Source organism: Patiria miniata, unplaced genomic scaffold (assembly GCF_015706575.1).
Source record: "Patiria miniata isolate m_02_andy unplaced genomic scaffold, ASM1570657v1 HiC_scaffold_16, whole genome shotgun sequence".
NCBI lineage: Eukaryota > Metazoa > Echinodermata > Asteroidea > Valvatida > Asterinidae > Patiria > Patiria miniata.
In genome coordinates this window covers 304,990-329,603 of record NW_024037054.1, presented here as the reverse complement: position 1 = coordinate 329,603, position 24,614 = coordinate 304,990, and the positions used below count along the sequence as shown (strand labels likewise).

The following is a 24,614-nucleotide window of genomic DNA, read 5'->3' as shown; positions in this document are numbered from 1 at the left end:
TTATCTTGGGTTTATTCTTATTTGTACACTTATTCAGAGTGGTTGAGATATATTTAATTCTGTAATTCACAATTCTATTATTCAGTTATTCGCTTAATATTTTATCAAACTTTGGGGACTGCTCCTTATTAGAAAAATGCAGCTAAAATGAATGTACATGTATGGACTATCTAGACCACACCCTAAGATTGCCAGCACTGCATCTTGTGGTTTATCTTGGAAGGAGTATTGGAGTACACCAGCTGGTAGAGTCATTAGGAACCTCCACTCCACGTTTATAGCTGAGTGTAGAATCTGTGGTTTAAGTTGCATATCGATAATAGGCATAGCTACATGTGTGGGTATAATATCGACACTGTGCTGTGTGAGTAGGGTTGTGTACAGTGGCTGGTAATTGCTATGTGATCAGTGCACCATCAGCCTGCACAGGGAAACCACAAAGGTTGCTAGTATTGCTACTCCCTAGCTCATTAGTATGTATTAGTTTTTGTGGTAAATTGTTATTGAGTGCAGCACTGACTAGAAGTTTTAGTGTTCTTGCCTGGACTCTAAAGTTGTTGTGAATATTTAAGTAGGTGGATTAAGAAACAACTTGGTCCACTTCGTGTCCTACTTACCTGTTGGACCTATAAATGCATATTTCCTTAACTATGTAAATTAACCGCTAAAGTAAAGATTTGCTATAGCGTGCCACAGCGCCCTCCTGCGCCAGCGCCCACAATAGTCAGAGCCCCCGCCATTATCGCCCTCTTTTCTTTAGCGCTCGTGTCGGTAGGACGTGTTTTTCAATGCTCACAGTAGCATGCACGTTTTTACTGGATTTAATCGCTATTTATTATTAATTTTCTCAAGATTTGCAGTACATTTGTTTCTCGGAAGCACTAGGTGTGTTTCTGGTTACATTTGTTTGTTTTTAGACGAGTTTTATAAACGTTTTTATTTCGTTTTATGACCTCGTGTTTTTGCGTGTATACATTGTACATTAAAGGATACGTATGTGTTTGTATTTTTTTATCCTCACAGTTTGAAGAAAATCCTACTATAGTTCTGAGACTGTTCTGGTTTTTGGGGTCTTTGATAAAATGCCTCCCAAAAATTTCGTGACTTGTGATAAATGTCACAAGATTTTGCCGAATAGCCTAGACGACTCCCACGAATTATGTCCTAAGTGTAGGCCATGTTCTAGAGCTCTTAGGTGTTCCATTTGCGAGCCATGGGGCTCCGAAATGTGGACGAAGATTGACACCTGGCTAGCGAAATCTACAGACTCGGCAAGAAGTGAAGCTTCGACCACTTCTGGAAAGAAAAAGAAGTCATCGAAGCGGGTAAGTACGGAGCCACCGCGGTCCGTTCCTGGTATTGGTTTTACCGATCCTACCGGACGCGCGATGGGGCTTTCGCAGACTGGAGCCGGGCCGATAGCCGAGGGTTCCAGTGCCGCAAGTCTTTCCCGGGGACAGGTTTCGGGCACGGAAGTGTCGCAGGCCAGTCCCCATAAGGGAAGGAAAAGGACCGGTGGTGGGCGCGATGCGCTGAAAACCACCGGCCCTGACTCGGTACAAAACGGGGCCAGACGGAAGTCTGCGAGCTCCCGGGCCGATGAGTCGGCAAACTGAGAAAAACATCGGTCTACGTCGGCAATCCCGGCGACCGACACCGGGATTTTCCCGGGAGCAGATTGCTCCGAAGGGGATTCCCCGGATTGTCCTCAGCCACCGGTTGAGGGCGCAAAACCGAAGAAACAAAAACCGATCGGCCCATCGCGTTTACGTTCGGCCCCGACCGTTGGTCTGGGGAACCGAGCGGAATCGGGCCCTATCGGTTTGACCACGGCCGCCGCGTTTAACCCGGCACCTGGTCCTGATAATCGTGCACCAGTGGCGCCCAGTCAAGCCCGGAGCGTGCCGGTGGCACCCAGGGTTCTTTTGGACGTTCCTTCGGGAATTTCTGATTTAATGGCTCGCCGCCGTGGATCGGAACATCGATCACGGCCCAAGAATAAACGGCGCCGGGCCCATAAATCCCACCGCCGCCGTTATTCTAGCTCTTCAACGAGCGACAGTGCCAGTACGTCGCCGACTTCTGGCCAGTCATCGGACCACCCACGTCATCGCAAACGCGGGCGGAGAGACAATACATCGGATTTATTGCTGAAAGGTTTTCAGGCTTTGTCGGCTCAGTTGGCGGCGTTGGCGCCACAACAACTCCCAATTTCCCCTCAAGCTGAGGCTGAAGATCGGGAATTTGACCGGGAATCAGGCGGCGCTATTTCTATTCACCCGTCTGATTCATTGCAAGAGTCGGACTCGGACGTCAACCGCGCTACGCGCAGAGACGCCAAGAGACCTTCACCTACTCATTCTACAGCTGTAGATACACACGAGGCAACACCTAAGGGTAACCTCGCGTCCCAGCCGGGTCCATCTTCGATGGATCGGCCATCTGACGTGGATTCTACCGGGAGTCATCCTTATTAGACTACCGATAATAGATTTCGTGAAGTGATGTGGGATATGGTTCGTATATTAAAGGTTCCCATTCCTGAACAGTCAGAATCTTCACAAGGTACACGGCCTAGTTTTAAGAAACGCACAGGTGTACCAGAGCGGGATTCCCCGAAGTCAACCTTTCCGGAATTCCCGGTGGACAGGGTTTTTTCTAACCGTCTTAAAACAATAGCTGGTCAGAAAAAATGGCAACCCTTTGCCAAGGCAGCATGTCATCCCTTTCGGGTTCCAAAGCAGGATACCGAAGAATTTTTAACAGTTCCGGTTATCCCAGACAATGCAAAGGACAAGATGGCGGCAGATACAGGGAAACAATCACTTAAAGTTCCCTTTGCCGATCCTGTCCGGAGTAAGCTTGAAGAGGCATTACATAAGGTTGATGCAGCATCCCGCATGGGTCTGCAAACGACTTCATTTATGCTTCTTTTGTCAGAATACTTGGTTACTGCATGTGATTCCGGTTCCAATGTTTCTCCTACAATGGCTGTCAATGCCTTTCAATGTCTGGAGGATGGATTACGCATCATCCTAGACCAATTTGCTAGGGTCTCTGTACTTGCCACGGTCTCCAGACGTTCCAATGTTCTAGAAATGATCTTCTTCCCTTCAGAAGGGGCAAGAAAACGCATGGAGGCCCTTCCTTTATGGAGCAAGGATTTGTTTGCGGATCAGTTCCAGACGATGATGGAGGCCGAGGCCAAACGTCTAGAAGCAACAGACCGTATTAATTTACAGGCCCCTCGGAAGAAGTCACAACCAACAGCTAAGGTCCCGACTACTTCGAATAGGTCCAAAGGGTTTAGAAAACCTTTGCCCTCCTTTCGGACACCCAAGTCTACCCAATCAACCACTGTGGCTCGATCAACACCAGCAGCAGCCGCAACAACATCACAGACAACTTCCGGACGAAGTTTTGGCTGGCCAACCTCAAGAGGTCGTGGCACGCGGTTTCCCTCCCGCCAGAATTCTTCTCGAGCGGGTCGGGGGTGGCGTCGGTGACGCTGGTTCTCCATCCGTGGCCCCCCAGATTGGGCCCGTGGGGGGCCGCTTAAGGCAATTCGGGGAGACTTGGGCCCACTTTTGCACCGATGGGTGGGTGCTTCAGACAGTCACACAGGGGTACAGCCTCGAGTTTACGAGCACTCCTCCATCGGTAATGTTCTCACGTCCCACCCCTGTTCCATCAGACAGAGAACAGCGGAAGGCATTGGAGAAAGAAATAGAAACCCTGCTATCAAAGCAAGCAATTCAACCGGTACAAAGCCCAGTAGAAACATCAGGTTTCATGTCGACATTCTTCCTTACACCCAAGAAGAAGCAAGGCGAGTGGCGTCCTATTCTGAACCTAAAGCCGTTGAACAGGTTTATTCGTCCACGGCAGTTCCGAATGGAGACCCTGCGCACCGTCTTAAATTATCTCCCAACACCATCCTGGGCCGCATCAATAGATCTGCAGGATGCTTATCTTCACGTACCCATTTGCGAGGAACACAGAAAATACCTTCGTTTTCAATACAAAAATACAATTTTCGAGTTCCTCACTCTTCCGTTCGGTCTGTCAACATCACCAAGGGTCTTCACCAGAGTAACAAAGACCCTGGCAACAATACTTCGAAGAGCGAATATAATAATATTCCTCTACCTGGACGATTGGTTAATCGTAGGCAGGTCCAAAGAGGAAGTTCAACAGTCCTTAGAGGTAACTGTCGACTTGACGACAAGGTTAGGGTTTCTGATAAACTTGGAAAAGTCTCATCTGGTCCCCACCCAGACACCGTCTTTTCTAGGGGCAGAAATCGACCTGGTAACAGGGATCGCTTACCCTTCGAGCGAACGAGTACACAATGTCCAGGAGTGCGCCACACTGTTCCTGACGGCTCGATCAGCACCAGCGGTGGCCTGGCTACGACTGCTGGGCCTAATGGCCAGTCTGGTCGATCTAGTCCCATGGTGTCGCCTGAGGATGCGGCCAATTCAAATGCATCTTTTGGCCCATTTTCGACCCAGTCAACATCCTTTGTCAAGGAGCATACCAATACTGAAGCCAATCATCCCCCACATTCATTGGTGGACAATTTGGAGCAACCTGAGTCAAGGTTTGCCTTTTCCTCCTCCACTTCCCACGGTGACTCTTACGACAGATGCGTCCAACATGGGATGGGGTGCGCATCTGCAGTCACAGCAAGTGTCAGGTCTTTGGACACCAGACAAACTGATTTTCCACATCAATGTTCTGGAACTCCTTGCAGTTCGCAGAGCCTTATCCCAGCTCATCAGCCTAGTCAAACAGAAGGTTGTAATGGTGCAATCCGACAACTCAACTGTAGTGGCCTACATAAATCGCCAAGGAGGAACATGTTCCCCCCAGTTGTGCTTCCAGACTTGGAAGCTACTCCTTTGGTGCATAGATCACAACGTAACTCTTGTGGCATGTCACATACCAGGCGAGTTGAATGTCACTGCAGACGCACTGTCCAGAGGAAAGATCCTTCCAACAGAATGGCAACTACACCCAAAAGTTGTCCAAACACTGTTCAATCTAATGGATCGTCCCAACATAGATCTATTCGCGTCACCACTGAACAACCAATTGCCGGTATACTGCACTCGAGTCGTGGATCCAAAAGCCTGGGCAGTCAATGCCTTAACAATCGACTGGACAGGCATGTACGCATATGCATACCCACCGATCTCAATTCTCTCGAGGGTACTGCACAAGATACGGAAGGAACCCTGCAAGGTGATGCTCATAGCTCCATTTTGGCCTCGCCAAACCTGGTTCCAAACGATGTTCAGGTTGCTGGTTCATCAGCCCATCATCCTCCCGCAGAGACCAGATATACTGAAACAGACCCGGCCCAAGTTGAACCACCCGGATCCGGAGTCACTACGCCTGACTTGTTGGCTATTGTCCAGCATTCCATGCGAACAGCAGGCCTTTCTGAGGAAGCTGCCGCCTTGGCAGCCTGTGGCTGGAGATCGTCTACAAGGAAGACATATGATAGCCGACTCCGACATTTTTTTAGGTGGTGCGACGGGAGGGATGTGGATCCCCTCTCTGCATCTGTAACCATGGTTGGGGACTTCCTCCTCCACCTGTTTAATACAGGGCTAACATTGGCCACAGTAAAAAATTACAAGTCGGCCATTGCTGCAGTGCATCAAGGTTTTCAAGATGGCTCCTCTGTATCAAACAACCTGGCACTAGGTCAACTGCTCAAAGGCATGTTTACGAAGCGTCCTCCTCAACGTAAACTTATCCCAGCATGGGATTTAGGAGAGGTCCTACGTACTCTGGCAAACCAGCCCTATGAACCTCTTGCGACGGTACCCTTGTTGGATCTGTCAGTCAAGGTAGCTTTCCTCCTCGCTGCTGCAACAGCTGAAGACGGAGCAAACTCCATGCATTGACCCTGGACAAGGGACACATAAGATGGGAGCCGCACGGAGTACGTCTCATCCCTCGAAGTACTTTCCTTACTAAAAACCAGTCTCCTAACTTCCAGCCTCCGGACATCTTTGTTCCTGAGTTGAAATCATTATCTTCGGTCCCCGAAGATAAGAAATGGTGCCCAGTTAGAGCTCTAAAATGGTACATAGCTCGCACAAAACCCATCCGCGGTGGGGAGTCTCAACTGTTTTTAACTTCGACTCCTCCCCACGGCCCAGCATCCCGTGACACAATTTCTCGATGGATAGTTACAGCTATCCGATCCCAAATGCCAGACAGTCCTCAGAACGAATCCCGTCGGACGATTCATGCTCATGATACAAGGGCGGTCACAACATCATGGGCACTATTGCGGGGTGTTCCTGTGGAAGATATAATGCAGGCAGCATGCTGGAAAACAGCAACGACCTTTTCGTCATGTTACCTGAGAGATGTCCTCTTAACAGAGGGGCGGACTGGGCAGGTGACGATGTCAGCCACCATGCCATCAGCTGCCCCAAGACGACCCTCCAAAGAGGTCTCAACCCAGGCTGTTGTACCAACAACTCAACAGTAGGGTGAGTAAGGCTCATGGTAGTTTGTAATGTGCCTTTGTGTAGTCCATGAGGTGATTCCTTATTTGTGTGTCCTTCTTTGACTCAATTGCAGCCCACTCCCACCACCAATTTCGGTGCCAGTCTATGCATTTATAGGTCCAACAGGTAAGTAGGACACGAAGTGGACAACATTATTATCTTTTGCTAAGAACATATTGGTTAAAGTGGTCAGAAATCAGAGCATCTAGAATCAATTTTTTTCCGGGTCCTTAAGCGGGCTCTGAACCACACGCATGGGGAAACACTGTGTGGACTTGCCCAAGTCCACACAATGTCACCTCTACCTGGTTTATGTGGACCTCTTTGTTCGGAAGTCCACACAGTGAATGTAATGCCACACAGTGAATGTAATGCATGTTTATTGTGTAAATCGAGGACACACACGTGCAACACCATCAGGGGCGTAACTGGGGTGAAACATCTAGGGGGTACCTGGAGGTGTTTTTGGACTGATGCATGATAAAGGCATACCTGCATGTACATGTATATCCAGGACGGATCCAGAACCCACTTTTTTTTGGGGGGGGGCCCCCCAAAAACAATTGGTCCCCCGAATGTGGATAAAAAAAAATTACGGTGTGGGGTTCGAGGCCCGCTAACGGGCCCCGATTGTAGATGCTCTGTGGTGCGATCTGAGGCAATTTCTGACCACTTTAATAGATGGTGGTATGTGCAGTGCCTGCGTTTATTGAGACGTCACTAAAAAAAAAAAGGGGGGGGGGGAAATGGGTTCATGTTCAAAACTTACAACACATCAACCACTATACTAATGGCGAAATCGATGTGTTTTTGTGTTTTTGAAATTCACAGTGCATGAGTGCATGCACTCGACATTATACAACCATACGTAATCTTGCGGACGTAGGTTGGCCAACAGTTTTGGCCTGACGGAAGTGAAAATACATTGGCGTACACGTACGTAAATAATACAGGTTGATACATTAATTGCCTTTAGATATGAACACCAGTCCAAGCGCTCATTTCGACAGCGCGGTGTACAATTTTTTGTTCATTTCAAGATTTTAAAGGGGGGGGGGGGGGCATCGACATCTGCTGCGGGGGGCACGTGGGTTTGGGATTCAGACTAAAGTCAGATTTGAGTCAAGTCTAGTGTGGTGAAGAATGTGGTGTGCACTCACTCCAGCATTGCCCCAGTACCACCCCTGTGAATAGGCCTACGTGTGCTCCATTAATGCAGCTATTGGTCAATATCCCAGTGCATCAAGGAGTCCAAGTATCTCCTCCCTCTACTGGCTCCCCATTTGTAGTAGTACTTTTGGAGTTTTTCTGCCTCGGTTTCCCCTTTTGAATTTGAATTCAGTTATTGAAGCAAAATGTGAACTGTGTACATGTACTGTATGTTTGTGCAAAAGACATGGTCACAAAAACCAAGAGATCAGTAATTATCTTCATTCCATGCTCTATTTGCAATCAACCATTTATTTGATGGAAGATAAATCCAACATTTCTCCCAAGTTTTTGGCCCAATATGAAATTATGCTCATGAGGCAGAAACATTTCATTGGCACACCTTTATGAAACTACAGATTAGCAATCTCATACCTGTGTCTTTTTCACTTCCTGGGCGGGACGTTAATGATGATCCCTCAAATTGGACGTTGTTGATGATCATACACAGCCCCCTTGGGTTCCGGTTCATCCTGTATTCTGGTAAAGAGGGTTGTGCAATCACATGACCTTGCCCGACATTGCCGACTATCGTCTCTGGATCTGCAGTATGACAAATAAAGATAACACAAGTTTCATGTGTTGGATCTGCAAGACCCTGTGTATCATGGATTTTATTTTTTAATCATACATTTGTCCAGTACATGATAAATGATGAACCTTAGCAAGATTAGCGGATGTCTGCTTTGTCATTCACCTAATTTGTGACATTCCTATAAAACACAGATTTGCTTTAAAAAATACAGCTGCATTCTTACACCATTCTTTGTGAGAGTACAGAATCTTGTTGAATACACTACAGCTTCACAGTTATTTTAAGACGGAGATACCCTGTGACTTGACTAGTATGAAATCATGTCAAGTATAAAACTAAGTGACCAGCAACTTACATGTCTGCTGTATGGGTGATGTTTCTTGGCCTCCTTGTGACTGATTGATACTCATTTCTTCCATTTTCTCAGTTACATTACTGCAACCTGTATGAATCATTTCAACAACAAAATGGGAGGGGTGGGTGTTTGCTCAATTCAGCAACTTACAATAGCTAAACAAACATTAACGCATTATGTTGTATTTACGATTTAACAGTGTATCTTTCTTTTGCTTACTATGCACATTTTCATCTGTTATTGGTGTATAAATGTATACTGGCTGACAGAAGTGGGTCTTAGAGCTACATCACCAATACTACTTCTCAATGGGAAATAATGATGTATCTTTTTCAGCTCCCTAAGGCAGTAAACAACTGGCATGCTAAACTTTAGATGTAAACCAACAGTTCCACCACAAGCACTACAGTGCATATACACCAGGCTAGAGAGGAGTAATAGGTCTCTCTCAATGACGGCCATCTCTGTAGGAGAACTGCAATTGTGCAGTGTTGAAAATGTTCTAAAACACTCGCACTTGTTGCTCGAAATGTGTTCGAAATACGATGCAGCCAATGCGCGTTATGCAAGTTGACGCTCAAAATGCCGATGCACGTGGCTGGTCTGTAGGAAATGACGTCATTTGAGAATGATCTATATGGGACACAATGCCCTGCCTCCACACACACTACAATTCCATGAACTGGACATGAATGTCCAAACTAGAATTATCCACAAGATCAAATTTAATTCACTAGACCACAAGGCCAAATAGAAATATGAAACTTCACATATAATACAATGCAATGGGGTAAATGCCAAATTTGGTCATTTTTCCATTCAAAAAGCCAGTTTAATTATGTACGTTAACATCAGTATGTCACATTTTAATAAGCATTCTGCTATTCATATCCTGCCAATACTTATTGGCAGCTTATAAACATAAAGGCCATATAAAACTTTACGATCAAAATTAGGAAACACAAATTAATTCAGAATATTGAAAAAAGGCATCACTCCATGAAGACAATGTCAGTTACTAACATTAATGTGTTATCAACTTACTGGATGGGGTGTTTTCAGGTACTGCATCAGCCTGTGACATTGGCTGCTGTGCTTGTGTAGTGGGGTGTGCTGGAGGATCTACATTCATTGGCTGTGATGTCAACCGTTGATCCAAGGATTGCAGCTGCCTAGCCATGGGTCCTGATGGACATGCTATCCCTTACAATGGAGACACATTCAGAAATTACAGTCATGGAAACATTTAAATTAAAAGAAACCTAAACTATAAGCACATCTAAATTCAGACTACTATTTAGAACAAAAGTGATGTGTTGAAAATCATTATCGATTGATGCCATGCAAAGTATGAATCGAAATGATCTGGACCCAAGTTAAAGAAAATATTAAAAAATATGTAGCAATCATCAAACCAAGTGCAAAGGATATTTTATAAGTTGGTATTTTTGGACTTGTTTGGTGACAGTTTCATGTATACATTGTACTATTTTGAAGAAAAGAGCTAGCAAAGAACACACGCTAAACACTCTGAGCATGGTTCCATTGTTATTATTATTATAAGTATGCCCCCACAATTGGAAGAGGCAAATGTAATCCCCATCAATAAACCAGGATACCGTTCTGATCCAAACATCTATCATCTAATTACTATTACTAATTGCAAGAACTTTGAGATCATTCTCAACAAACGAATCCAGGCCCACCTATCATATCATAGTCTCCTGTCACAAAACCAGTTTGGCTCTCAGCCAAATCAATCAATCATGATCTTCTCCTTAAGTTAATACCACCCAGTGATGGGCAGATACAGTGGATATAGATCCGGGAAGGTCAGGGTTGTCACACTTGACATCAGCCGTGCTTTCAAGGGAGTTTGGCACTAGGGCCTACTACATAAACTTTCAGCAAATGGAATCCAAGGAAAAATACACAGGTGACTTGGAAATTTTTTTGACAGATAGAAGGTAGTAAAAAATGGTCAGTCTGCAAACTTCAGGTGCATGAATGCAGGAGTCTCCAAAGGTAGTGTATGGGGCCAACCCTGTTCCTCATGTTCATTAATGACATGACTGATAATATCTCCAATGGAATAGATCTGTTTGCAGAAGACACACACTATATCCCTGAACATGTGGTCAGCCTCAAGTCACTCACATAATTTAAGTCCGCTGTTGGCCTAGCCTTAATGACCTGCACATGAGTCTATTGTTGTGTAAGGCCTCATATGTAGGTTACTGCTTCATGTTTTCCCTTGTGTAAATTCTTGTTTTATAATGGTGATAGATGACAGATACAGTGTAGATGTCATTCCAAAATGAAAGCTTACCTTTCAGCACTTCTGACAAGTCCACTCGCCCAACAATTTTAAGCACCGAAGCAAGTACATGGACAGCATCTGTGCCTGGCTTCAATTGGGAACGCCACACCATCAGCATGTTGTAAGCTTTTTCTTCTGAACGATGACAGTCTTGATTTATTCTACGTAACACGGTGTGCTCCATATTCAAGAATGTACCCATTTTTTGCCACTCTACTGTAATCTTTTCGGCCAATTCCCTCAATACCTGGTCTGGTATGCCATGATCTGCCAGAAAGAGAGAGTCAGTCAAAACCTGCTGATATATGTATATCAGCCTGAGAATGGATGGAAATTGCTAGTTAAAGGTATGATAACATAGCAATCTATTCAAGTTTTGGCTCAGTGGCTACCACACTTATATTCACAATATTTAAGCTTCATAACCGTCACTGAAACTTTTTTTTTTAAACTTGTCCGAGTCCAGACCTTTTTTAATAGGTACTAGATCAGTTGTGCAATTTTTGTTTGAAGCAACGAAAGTGCTTAAAATCTATAGAAGGGTGATTAACAACTATATCTGATGAAGTTTGTGAATGCTAAATATTCCGAGAAAAATAATATTCTAGGATCTCCTTTCCAATTCAAAATTTACCTAGTCATGTTTTGAAATTGCACCTTCAATCAGCGTACGGGACATGTTCTCATTCAGCTGATTGCAGCCTTGTAATGTCACACCCTGAACTGACGAACTATAGCAATTATAGCATTATGGGCACCCATTTACAGATGCGCCAAATTTAGAAACCAACTACTAACAGAAATTTCCAATGATGCGTCACTTGATGGATATTTGTTTGTCCTCTTCCCTTAGTGTAATTCCCAACGCATTGTGGAGGATTTTACTGACCAAGAATTTAAGACATTCCAGGCAGATTTTACAAGATATCCCTGCTCAGAGTATTACATGTACATACATGATGAGTGATGTGCAGTCAATTTATAGCAAAAAATTATGTCCATGTTACGTCTGGCATCTGTAATTTTGCAAGTACACAAAAATTCATCCTTATTTTTGTGTACGCATGATCATTAAGGCCTCTGTAATGTACAGGGAACAATTAAACAAAACATCTTGCTTTGTTGTGCCATCCAATGTCTCACTCTCATATCCCAAATTCGAAGTCAATTGTACTCCATTAGTGTGGAGGTAGTGTTTAAAAATGGATCCTTGGCAATTGTTAGTAATGAACAAACATGTACATGTAGCTTTCACACTACAGTTCAGGCATCTGCCAGTGAGTCTTTTGTTCAGATAAACGTTACTTTTATAAAGTAGTTTCATAGGCATATGTGTATGCATGTTTTGAGAAAGCACTAGCATAACTACAGGGAGGGCATAGAAAGTAGTTTCCATTACCAGACACTGGCAGAGCAGTATGGGTAGGTATGGATGGTGCATTGGTGGTACAGAAATCACTTGGCTTCATGAGGTGTGGCTGACTAGACCATACAGCAGGTTGATATTGGACAGGTTGATATTGGACAGGTTGAGAGACCATCTGGTCTTGGTGTGGGTGTGCAAGTGCAGATTGTTTATGCTTCCTTGCCATATCTATAGAATAAGACGAAAAGAGATGGTTTACTTAAACATGACCTAGAGTGGATCTTCCATTTCTACATTATAACCTAAGGCAGCATAGGGGGGGGCACATTCTGACGTGGGGGAAGGACCATATTTGATCATTCACCAGGGGCGGCGGAACCGGGGGGGCTGGGGGGGCATTTGCCCCCCCCCCCCAGATTTTCCCAAGTGCCCCTTTTGCGGCCATAAATGTGCCCCCTCGCCTCGAGCATAAAAGTGCCCCTTCGAGATAAAAAAAATGCCCTTAAAGTATCTTTCTATTTCTTAGAAGTAACCATTTCCCAATAATGGTATAGATAGTTTTGATATAAACGAGGAATATGAAAACAAAGCCCCAAAAACCCATACAATACGCCCTGAAAAAGGGGCACAGGGGCACATAATGCATAGTTAGCATATAATCATCAGTTTTGAAGAGCGCCCACTATGTTGGAAGATGGTACCCCCCCCCCCCCCTACTATTTGATTTTACAGAGGTCAAGTGTCCGGTGAAAAACAAAATGAAAGAGCCAAAGGAAAGCCACCTTTCAGCACGGATGTGCACACAAAAAAATGCTGAGCAAGTGCCCCTTTTTGGTAATGCCCCCCCAGTTTCAAATCTGTTCCGCCGCCGCTGTCATTCACCCCCCCTTCCCCCCGACTTTTAGTCTGAACAACAATCCTTTGTGGCCACTCAAAGAGGAAATGTATTTGTTTAGTCATCCCCATCCCACCCCCATGCTTAAGTGATTTCCTCACTTATTCCTGACTTGATTGTTCTCAGATACTTTGAGGATTTTCATCCCCACTGCTTTGTGCAATTCACTAGCTATAGTTACCCAGGGCATAGGCATGTCAATGCAGATCTTCATGTGTTAACTCACACGTGCATTATAATCAAAGGCCAAAGTATGAACTTTTCATTTTAAACTTCAATCAGAAATACTTATAGTTACGAACCTGATGTGCTAATTATCATATTGTTGCTTCTGAAAGACAAAATAAAAATTAACACCATTGTATAACACAATAGTTGTTGTCTGTTGTGATATAGTCCATGGGTATTGAATGCAAATGCCACCCTTGGCTCCACAACGTCATTGATCCATGACATATAAACCGGACTGCATCACAGCAAACAACTGTCTATTCATGGACGATGTCCATACTGAAAAGTGAAACACACAACAGTAACTGCTATTAGTACCATTCACTGCTTCTGCAAGATCCATGCGGTAACAAAGCTTGAGTGCCTTAGAGAGAATCCCATATGCATCCTCTCTGTGCGACAGATTGTGCCTCCATGTGAACAGCATTTCCCTTGCTTTGTCTTCAGTGCCACGATTATCATGGTCTATGGCCTCTAGTACATGATGACCTAACCCAAGATACGTCCCGAGCTTTCGCCATTCTGATACCAAACGAGAACTGAGTTGAACAAGCTCAATGTCAGGAAGGTTGCCTTGACTCTCTGCAACAATACAATGAAAAAAGGAATAAGAGATTGATCCAACTACATTGTATGATTTACAATCATATGAGGGTGAGGTGAGGACAGAGATTGGACCGATTATACATGTAATGGTGAGATAGGTGACATTTGTGGATAATTCTGAAAGAGAATGAACTAACTGGTTTTCTGAAATTACACCAGCACAGATGTATTTGTTATTTTGTTCATATGAGCTCCCTTGACATGACAAGGTGGGACTACATCTGGAGCTACATGTAGTTGCACTGATATGCGTTGGAATGACATGCGCTTGAACTTGCCATTAACACAATTTCACAAGGTTTTTTTTTATAAAGAAATCATGCATTGTTTACAATAATTTCTCAAAGCATGATAGTATCCAATATGATACTACAAGCTTATAAACATCCTGATTGTGATATAGATTCTTGGAATTGGGGAGAAATGTAAAGCAAATGATTCTATTGGACTGCAGTAAGTAATGTATCTGCTATTTTCAAAAAATGCTCTCCATCACTGCTATACTACATGTATAAAGTGATAAAGAAAGATGTACGTGTTCATCTTTTCAAACCGTGGACAAAAAATACCCGAGAACAAAAGAGAACAATATTGTCAACGATTCCCACTTCCCAGCATACGTCCGCGATTGGGGTCGTGTACAAAACCTATGGGAGTCTTCCTAAAAAGGGGGAGTACAAACAAACGAGGGACAATAGGAGGTCCACGATCGACGGTGAACACATGTTTGCGTGTGATCTGATACACCGTGCCTAGCTCTGCAGACATGCACACAATAGGGAACAAAAGATTGTATACGTCTCCACAGGGCAATTTCTATAGGTGAATACGTCTCCACAAGGTTTTCACAAAATAGATGGATTTTACTCAAAAACTAGGAATTTCCAAGGCATGTTGATCTGTCGCAAATGGTAGAGTTTTAGAAAAGGGATAAGTCCGAATTTCAGCCAAGGAAATTAATTCTGGTTAAAATAGAGTATTTTGAAACTACACTTTAAAACTGGAAAACTTTACTACACGAGAACAAAGAAATGTCTCCACAAGGATACAAATTTCAGTATACGTGCGTATGTGTGTGTGTATTCATGAGTTCACAAGTTGTCCGCATGAAGCAGGTAACAGGCAAAGCCGCCTACCCCACAAAATGGGTGAGGTGAAGACCCATCGATCCTAAAGGTCAAGAGTCTGGTGTGAAATCTATGTACATTGATGGATGTTTCCTCCCAGCAGAAATATTATATAGATAGACCCCTAAAATGTAAGGACTCACCAAATTGGTGGACATTTTGCACCATCTGAATGTTTCCAGCAAGATTTAACAGTTGACACAGGATATCTAAATTGGAAGGTGCAAGCGTCCCACGCTCCTCAAGCAGGGGGAACAGCTGGTAGATATTCTGAAGTTTGCTTACTGCCTGCCTTCCAAGAAGATCTTTGCATGCTTGCTTGAAGCAATTCATGTCTGCATTTGATGTATTATCAGCAATCTCAAGGAGTAAAAGCCTGCAAATTGAACCATGTACAAGTATACAAAATTGCAAATAAGACATTGTAACAAAATCCCAAACTGAACCAAAGTGTGATTTAATTTGGAATATGTGTTGCAGCAGAAATCAGAAAGAGCAAGGGTACTGAATGAATGAACACTGGGTGCCATCTGGCCTTGTCCACACTGGCATACCTACTTTGGCAAAACAAAAAAATACCTTTGGTTCGGGTCACATGGTTAGAAAAAAATTGGGTCGGTCGGTCGGCATGACATTTTATTTTATTTTATTTATTTTTTCTGGAGGAATGATACATGTTTAAGTGGTCCCCAATCAAAGTGTTTTCGGGATGATTTTTGAGACATTTTTTATCGTAAGAAGTTCGTAAGTTCAACCATAGAGCAAGGACCATGATTCAACCACTGTCGTGTCAACGTTCTCTACGCTTCTCCGTGGTTCGTCAGGTTGTCAACAAAGACTTGCTTTCAGCAACCTTAAGCATTTAGTTTAAAAAAAGATCATTAGGGCACTTTGCTTCCATGATTTCTCCCACAACTTCAAACTAAAGTTTCATCCAAAATCAGTTTTTAAGATGCAAGTCGTCCCTAGGCTCGAAAGTCTGTGCGGCTGTGTAACTCTCGGTCAACCAATAGAATTGCTTGTTGGGCACAGACATTGCCGTGTGTATTTCCCCTGGCACACAATGACGTGCTGCTCCCACACACGTGTACGTACAAAGGAACATGAGACACACGGACCAGACTTTTTGCGAAGGACCCAAGCGGTCTTGGTACAACGTAAACTGAGGTTGGACCACGATGTTTTCTTTCTGATAACACCAGAAAGAAAAACATTAGGAACAAAAGAAGAGAACAATAGGAGGTACTCATACTTGTAAGTATAGGATAACATGACTGTGTAAACCTGCCTTTACAATTCCATCCTTCAACAATCCTGTGAAGCAAAATGGGTGGAAATGAGTATTTTATATGAAGGAATATTGGAACCCTACATTCCATATACCTACTGACATGATCTGCCTACCTGTACTTGCCGATTTGACCTGTATGTAACTCCTTGACAAAGTGCTTATTGCAATACACATGGATGATGCTCAGCAGGTCTTTCCTATGGATCAACTCCATTAGCTCCCACAATAGACTGACATCATCAGCTGCAATCAACGACTGCTTCTCCAGCTCATCAAAAATGTCTGTGGCCTGTCGCACACGTTCCAGTTTAGCTTTTGGGATGCCAAGATCTGCCGAGATGAAGTTAAGCTTGTGACAATCCTCTGACCCTAGGCCATCATCCAGCTTCTTCAGCAGGTGACGGAAGGCCATAGGATCAGCGGGTATTGCATCAGTTGCCAAAGATGCCATGCTGATCTGTCCAAAACAAAAAATATTACACAAGGATCAAATTCCATACCATAAAACTGTCACCTGTCTGAGGTTGCAAGCAGTGTACAATGTATAGTACTTTTGTTTATCTTTTGCAAGCAGTGTAAACTGGGCTTCATTGTACCATTTTACCTTGTGTTTATTCAATAATAATAATAATAATAATAATTCTTATAACAGAAATCAGCAAAATTTTTACCTTCGCAATTAGGTTATATTTGTTACTCGTGGTCTAATTAGTAAAAAAATACTGAAATTCGTGGAAAAAGGACAAGGGAAAATTGGGTTAGGGCACATTTAAGTTTGCTGATCCCCGGTTCAGACTGGTGTTCCAGAGTCATGCTGAACCAAATAGATTAGGAGCAACTCGAGTGATTGGCTAGGCTTCAGACAGGCAAACATAATACACTGGGGAATTGTGTACAAACAAACCAACAAATGATCTCAGCAACAAGCTGCTATTGCGCAACACTTTTGTTATTTGCTTTTGAACAGTTCCACCGCACCTGACATTGTTTTTCCTGAGCAATTTCTGACCGCATTGACGTAGCAGGAGAGTGACAAGAGACCATGAAGGTCAACATAAAAAGACCCCCCCTCACAAAAAAAAAAGAAATAGTAAGAATAATTACCGGTATAATCTGAATAAGGGCTGTAAGAAAGAAAAGGACACTACAGAACATTGTCAACTATGTTTTTGCAAGGAGGAAAAGAAATACTGAAGCTCTGCTTCTTGGCCACTCTCCTGCTGCTTTCACACCATATTACAAATAGCTACATGTATAATGCTAAAAAAACCTCAAATGTTTTGTTTGTATGGGTGGATTGTGGAGTCGTATGTTCACTACTAACATTTACATACAGTATATTTACATGTACATACAATGTACATTATAAGTAATCCCGCGAGCGCGAGTGGAACACGGAATAATGTAGTGCGACTGTGTCCCACATACCACAAGGCCAAAGGCCGAGTGGTATGTGGGACACAGACGCACTACATTGTCTGTGTTCCATGACTAGAGTGACATCTGAAATCAAGTCGCTCCCGAGTCATTCTGAATGACTCCGACAGTCGATCTTTCACAAGCTAGTACATCGATTCGCTCCCAATTGTTTCAGATGTTGGACTTTTCATGCACTTAATTCAAACTTTAATTGACTTTAATTTGGTTTGGCGCTACTCTGAAATGCCAGTCAGAACCAGCCATGAGGTCGGCTTTGAACTCACAATCGCCTGCTTTTTACCGAAGTCCAAAGCCATGGATCACTAAAATGGTATCTACTAGAATAAAAAGTAGGATTGGCTTAAAAACATAAAAGTAAAGAAAACAATCAAAAGAAGAAAGAAGAAAAAAAAATGTCTCCATTGCGGCTTTGACGGATTTGATCCTGGTACCTTAGTCCAACATTCATGGCACGGTAGTCCAACATTCAACCAATCAAGCTACACAATGAATCCACGTCAGATTTGAAACAGAGGGCAAAACCTAATTTGATTTACATCACCCCGACGCAAAATTCCATCTTATAAACATCAATCAAGCCGAGTATTCCATCCATGGCGAAACTCTCCGCACAGTTGACGAAGCTAAATATCCTGGCGTCACAATCCAAAGAAATCTCAAGCGGAAACCGCACATAAACAACATCTGCAAAAAGGGAAACAGCACACTTGATTTTCTTCGCCGTAACCTGAGGAAGTGACCACCCTCCATCAAGGAACAATCCTACAGGACAGTTTGTATGCCTCACTCTTGAATACGCCTCCTCAGTCTGGGACCCCCATTCTAAAGATCTTGTGTCTAAGATTGATATGGTGCAGAGACAGCGAGATTTGTGAAGGCCGATTACCACCCCCGGCATAGTGTGACACAGATGCTCAGTGACCTGCGTTGGCAAACTCTTCATGAGCGACGCGCATGTATAGCAAAGTCATCATGCTTTACAGCATTGTTTATGGACTGGTCCCCATCACCGGACCGCCTTATCTTGTTCCATCTAGTCAGTCAACCAGAGGTCACCATCTCCAGTTCCGTCATCAGCATTGCAGAATCCAGGCAGAATCAACAGAGCTTCTTCCTGAATGTCATCTGCCTATGGAACCCCCTCCCTGCCACAGTGGTATCGGTGCAATCCCTGGAAATCTTCAGGAACCGGCTGAAGCCAATGTCCCTCCGCTAAATTGACTGCGACCATTATTACTCGCATTTCAACTACAGCACCACCAGTTCCTGCACCTTTTTGTGATTACGTGTTCCCGTACCAGCACCTTTGCACCCACAGTACGATAATCCTCAGGAGCATTTAGCTTCTTAGAGGCCTGTACTCACCGGTACATGATGACGGATGATGAGAATAACGATGTGACGACGTGACGACTAATACATAGTGCATGATGGAGCTTCTGTTAAGTATTTCCTGTTTCCCGCAAAACCAAAGAATTCTTTTCCAAAGATAGCACACACATAAACACAATTTGAGTAAAACTAAAATATCTACTGCAAGGAAAAAGTCCCCCCCCCCCACCCCTGGCTACGGGCCTGACAGAGAATATAGATTCACATTGCCGCCGTAACTACAGCAGTTAAAATCATGTTACAGCTGCCTAGACCTGCAAACATAACCATGGACCTGGATCTGTCATTCCCAAGAAATCTGAGGGAAAAAATGGAACCCAATACAAATGTGTAGAAATTTTGGTTTATCAGAATTTTTGCAATGTCACGCACTGTCTCCTGAATCTTTTGCGTGCATAATGGTAGGAGCCCTCCAATGAGCCCGTTGAATCATACATGTATGTGCATGCGCTGGATGGAGGAAACGGGTCCCCTGAATCCTTTACGTGCAACACGGTAGGAGCCCTCAGGTACCCATTCCCTCCTTCCAGTACAAAGTCCCTCACAACTGTACAACATTCTTGAGTTTACAAAGTAATAGGCTACATGTACATGTATGTCACTCACTGATTCAACATTATCACTATTGAATTAAATAACACGTTATTGGTTAAAAACTATTAAGGCGGATCCATTCGATGTGGAGTGTAACGTATACATTTGGTATCTCATATACAAAAACATACAACTCACACGGCACAATAAACACACAGAACGCGTTAAAATAATCAAAGTTTTCTTGTACTGTACAAAATGCAATTTATTTAGATCTTTTGGTCTTGCAACAAACAGATAATATATACGTTCTTGGAAAGAATGTTGCATCCTGACGCCACTTTTTCCATTCATTTGGTATCTCATATAAAAAAAACATACAACTCGCACGGCACAATAAACACACAGAACGCGTTAAAATATCAAGGTTTCTCGGTTGCACTGTAACAAAATGCAATTTACAGATCTTTTGGTCTTGGAACAAACTGATATGTTCTTGGAAAGAATGTTGCATCCTGACGCCACTTTTTCCATTATCTCAATGAAGGTTAGTCATTGCTTGTTGAAAAGACATGAATCTGGGATTGAGAAACATTTCCAAATTTGGTGATCGTGCACATGTGTCTACGGGCCCGGTTCCCATAAGGGCACAAAATCCACTTTAAATTATTTGACCTACCAAACTAGTTGGCGACATTAAGAACATACAGGTATGTCATAGATAAAGGGCAGGGTTTTGAATTATTGAGGTAATTTCGGGGTAAAATGACGATGACAATGACAGAACACAACATGAAAATAAAGATGACAATCATCGCGCAATGTACGGTACCGTGAACACGCAAGTTGTGCTGCAAGGCACCAACCGGCCCGTAAACTGCGTAGGAAAATCATAATTTCTACCCCAATAAACTGTTCAAAAACGACCAAAAAGCTGCCATTACATTGAGAGAAGTCTACTTTAACTTGACAATGTCATTTTTTTAGCAATAAAAAAAATCTTGATTCTAATTTGATCGAAACAAACTAGGGGCCCTACACTAAACGATCGCCCCAAATTTGTTAGAAAATACTTTAAAAATGCACTCAACTCTCCATAGACTTTGTGCACAACCAAAGTGGCTGTCAATATACGGAGGAAGTCCAGTACCGGTGTAGCGAGAATATCCGACTCCATGAAATGTAGACTCATTGGTAGTACTGCGCACGCATGAGTAAGATACTATGCTATTTTTAGGATCGTTTCGGGAGAGTGACCTGTCACTTGCGAGGGATCAACCAATATTAGGGAAAAAGGGGTCCGATTTTCATAGGAGTCGGATTTTCATGTGACACCGGTACTCATGATCACTAGTCAGTGTAGACCCACTAACTGGGGCGCTAAAACTCCTTTTCTGACATTTGGGACCACAGAAAAGGAGTTCTAGCGCCCCAATTTAGTCCGAAAATTTGGGACTCTCAATACTGTGTAAGAGAGTCCCAAAACTAAAGGTATTGAAAACATGCAAGACAAGAAAATAGACTGGCACCTAAAACAACCAGTCCAACATAGCTTCAGTACTGCATCAATCAATATGCCAAAAGAATTTAAGAAACAAGTGGCATGAAGCGGGAACTAGTCTCAATTTACTACACATTTCTCCATAGTCAAGCCACCAGACTATTGACACTGAATGAAGAGGTCAGTCTTTTCAAATAGTTGGACCATGGTTGGACATGTACCAGTCTAGTATTTAGCCCCATTTTGAAATCACTTGACTTCCCTCTCATGTGCAAAATATTGAAGAAAAGTCTCCTTTTAAAATTGAATTCAGTCTGCAAACTTGGTTGGTGCAATTACTGAGGACATTTTCTTTGCTCCAGTGGAATTTTTGGAGAAAATTTGGCTAAACTGTGAGTAAAATGGGCCTGATTTAGTTTTGCATGTTTAGAGCACTCCAGAGCCCTGTCTGGCCCCAGTTAGTAGTCCGAGTAACTATAGGACTCTACGAATCGCCTTTTTTAACATTTGGACAGTTTGAGGACTGTTTTGGGGTTGAAATCTGACAATTTTGATTGGGGGTATGATGAAAATGATTATTAATCAAATTCCAATCTGGTAGTTGGTGTTTGCGATAGAGGTATGCTCCTAGGACACTACCATGACTACTATCGCCCAACCATGTCCAAATGTTAAAAAAGGCAATTCGTAGAGTCCTTGTTACTCGGACTACCCAGTTAGTGGGTCTACATACATGTACATAGTCAGTGTAGCCCCATAAATGTGGCCAATTTACTGGACTACCTCCGTAAATAAAGGCCACACTTGGAACATGTACCACTTTGTCAAGTTTTTATATTCCCATTTAGACTTTGTTGGTAATGGTACTTCGTAGATTTATGCTTCAGAAGCACACTCACCCTCTATAAAGCGATAGAAAATTAATCCCCCATTTTTCAGACGTCTATTTTCCGTGTAATAATTTCGTATTGGAATTTAGGTACGCTACATGTGCAAAATGAACCTCGAAACTACACGAAATATAGACGTCTGAAAAAGGGGGGACTAATTTTCTATTGCTTTAAAGAGGGCGAGCGTGCTTCTAAAGCATAAATGAACTACAAACAAAGTCTGAAAGTGAAAATATAAGCTTGACAAAGTTCTACATTTTCGGGTACATGTTCCAAGCAGTGTGGCCTTTATTTACGGAGGTAGTTCTGGGGCCGCTCATAGGTCCGACGCCTCATAGGTCCGACGCCTCAGAAGTCAGAAATTTCAGAGTTATGAAGCATCGGACTTATGAGGCTTCGGACTTATGAGGCATAATTTTTATTTATTCCGCCTCATAGGTCCGACGCTGCATAAGTCCAACACCTCATAGCTCCGACGCCTCATAAGTCCGAAACAACGTTTGTCCATTGTTGGACTTATGAGGCGTCGGACTTGAGGCGTCGGACCTATGAGGCGGAATTTATGCCTCATAAGTCCGAAAATTCATAAGTCTGACATTTCGGACTTAAGAGGCGTCGAACCTATGAGGCGTCGGACTTGTGATACGGCCCCGGTAGTCCAGTAAATTGGCCACATTTATGGGGCTATAAGCAGTGTAGCTTGAGTAACTCCAGCTAACATGCTCATCAAGAATTGAATTCCTGATGAGCATGTTTGCTGGAAAATTTCCCGAAAATTTCCTCTTTTTTATCTCATCCGCCATGCAAAGCTTCAACTCATTAGCTGGAGAGTGGAGTTACTCAAACTAGCCTAGAAAGATTCCCATATCTGGCCATCACTTCAGTAATTTTTCCCTTAAATGGATTATCAACCACCAAAAGTAATAGGCCTAATATGTCCTAAAAAGTTAAATTAGCAGGGACAAATTTTGCATTTTTACTGAGAAAACACTTAGAAATTTTTAGGGTTTGTGCACAGGGTGACAAGTGATGGCCGGATATGGGAATCTCTCCGCCTTTACAGTCAGTGACAGTGGTACATGTTAATATCAGCCACCAGAAAGTAATAGGCCTAATATGTCCTAAAAACTTGAAATTAGCAGGGACAAATTTTGCATTTTTACTGAGAAAACACTTAGACAATTTTAGGGTTTGTGCACAGGGTGACAAGTGATGGCCAGATATGGGAATCTCTCCACCTTTTCAGTCAGTGGTACCATGGAGAAATGTGGTACATGTTACCTTGTTGTACAAGTACTGTAGGCCTAGGCCTATACCTTTCCTGCTATTGAGGTTGCACCAGTTGATTTCCGTTTGCGGAACCACTCAACCTACTGAACTATGATGTGACTACTGATGTGGGACTACTCAATATGCATGGAGTTGTGACAATAGACTATGACCAGACTTCAACATGTTTTCGTCATCTACGTACAAAGCGTTTCCTTGCTCTACATGGATATCCCGAACTGCACTGCCGAAAGAACTAGAAAATTCGAGTATTCGCTGGTTGACAGTACACGTTCTGTGACGTGGAGCACACAAGGCACACATACGTTGTACCAGTGAATCGAGTGTCGAAACACATATATGTACAATGAAGTCATCGATCCTGCAGGGGAAGTCCCCCTAAAACGCGTAATGGACGCACTTTGCACTTCGTAGTGGTCCAGATATTAATGACCGACAAATGGAGCGTGGCTATAGGCAAAGATAGGCTATGTATTTTCGGGTCTAGGAGTGTGCATGGTGCAGAGTACACTCCTTAAACTGCGTAAGACAAGTCCAATAATTGTTAAAACAAAAAAAAAAACAAGGTCCTTCATACTAATTTTGTTTAAATTCACCACATCAATTCATGCCTTCAAAAATGCTAGACATTATGGACGGACCTATTATACCGTACCTTTGGCTCAAGGGGAAGGCTAGGGGGGGGGGGGGGGGGGGGGGGGGGGGGGGGGGGGGGGGGGGGGGCATGTGCTAGTTTTTCTACAGTGGTGACAATAACTCATTTTTAAGACCCATCTACAGACCAATTTGTAGGGTTAACTATGACTATACTCATGCAAGGTTGCGAAATTTGTAGACAAGCTTCAAATTTATTCAGGAAAATATTGCTTCAATAATGGGCAAAAAATCAGCGAAGTGTTCCTAAATGTGGCTTACAAATCTCAGGAAATTTGGGGGGCACAAAAAAATAGGAAACTCATTTTTATTCAATTAAAGTCGTTAAATGGGGGGGGGGGGGGACATCCGTTACTATGCCAATGAAAAGTAGCACTGCCGACTTGTGACTCATATAATTTGTTAGGTTGAAACACCACCAAGAAATAGTGTGAACAGTGGATGT

General features: G+C 43.3%; 1 protein-coding gene across 4 annotated transcripts in view; it reads right to left on the bottom strand.

Annotated features, from left to right (window-relative positions):
- The window catches only part of LOC119722607 (caspase-8-like), a 29,468-nt gene extending 5,673 nt beyond the window's left edge, over positions 1-23,795 (bottom strand). The window contains exons 1-10 of one of the 4 annotated variants that reach the window (XM_038192802.1): positions 23,622-23,790; positions 23,507-23,589; positions 16,582-16,925; positions 15,321-15,553; positions 13,763-14,026; positions 12,352-12,546; positions 10,962-11,219; positions 9,677-9,835; positions 8,633-8,719; positions 8,118-8,285 (exon numbers count right to left, since the gene is read on the bottom strand). In XM_038192802.1, coding sequence (XP_038048730.1) covers positions 8,118-8,285; positions 8,633-8,719; positions 9,677-9,835; positions 10,962-11,219; positions 12,352-12,546; positions 13,763-14,026; positions 15,321-15,553; positions 16,582-16,925; positions 23,507-23,589; position 23,622 — 1,792 coding nt within the window. In that variant the 5' untranslated portion in view covers positions 23,623-23,790. Of the gene's footprint in view, positions 1-8,117; positions 8,286-8,632; positions 8,720-9,676; positions 9,836-10,961; positions 11,220-12,351; positions 12,547-13,762; positions 14,027-15,320; positions 15,554-16,581; positions 16,926-23,506 lie in introns of all 4 variants that reach the window. The other 3 variants (XM_038192804.1, XM_038192805.1, XM_038192803.1) reach the window with 3 other exon arrangements.
- Positions 23,796-24,614: the final 819 nt, after the last annotated feature.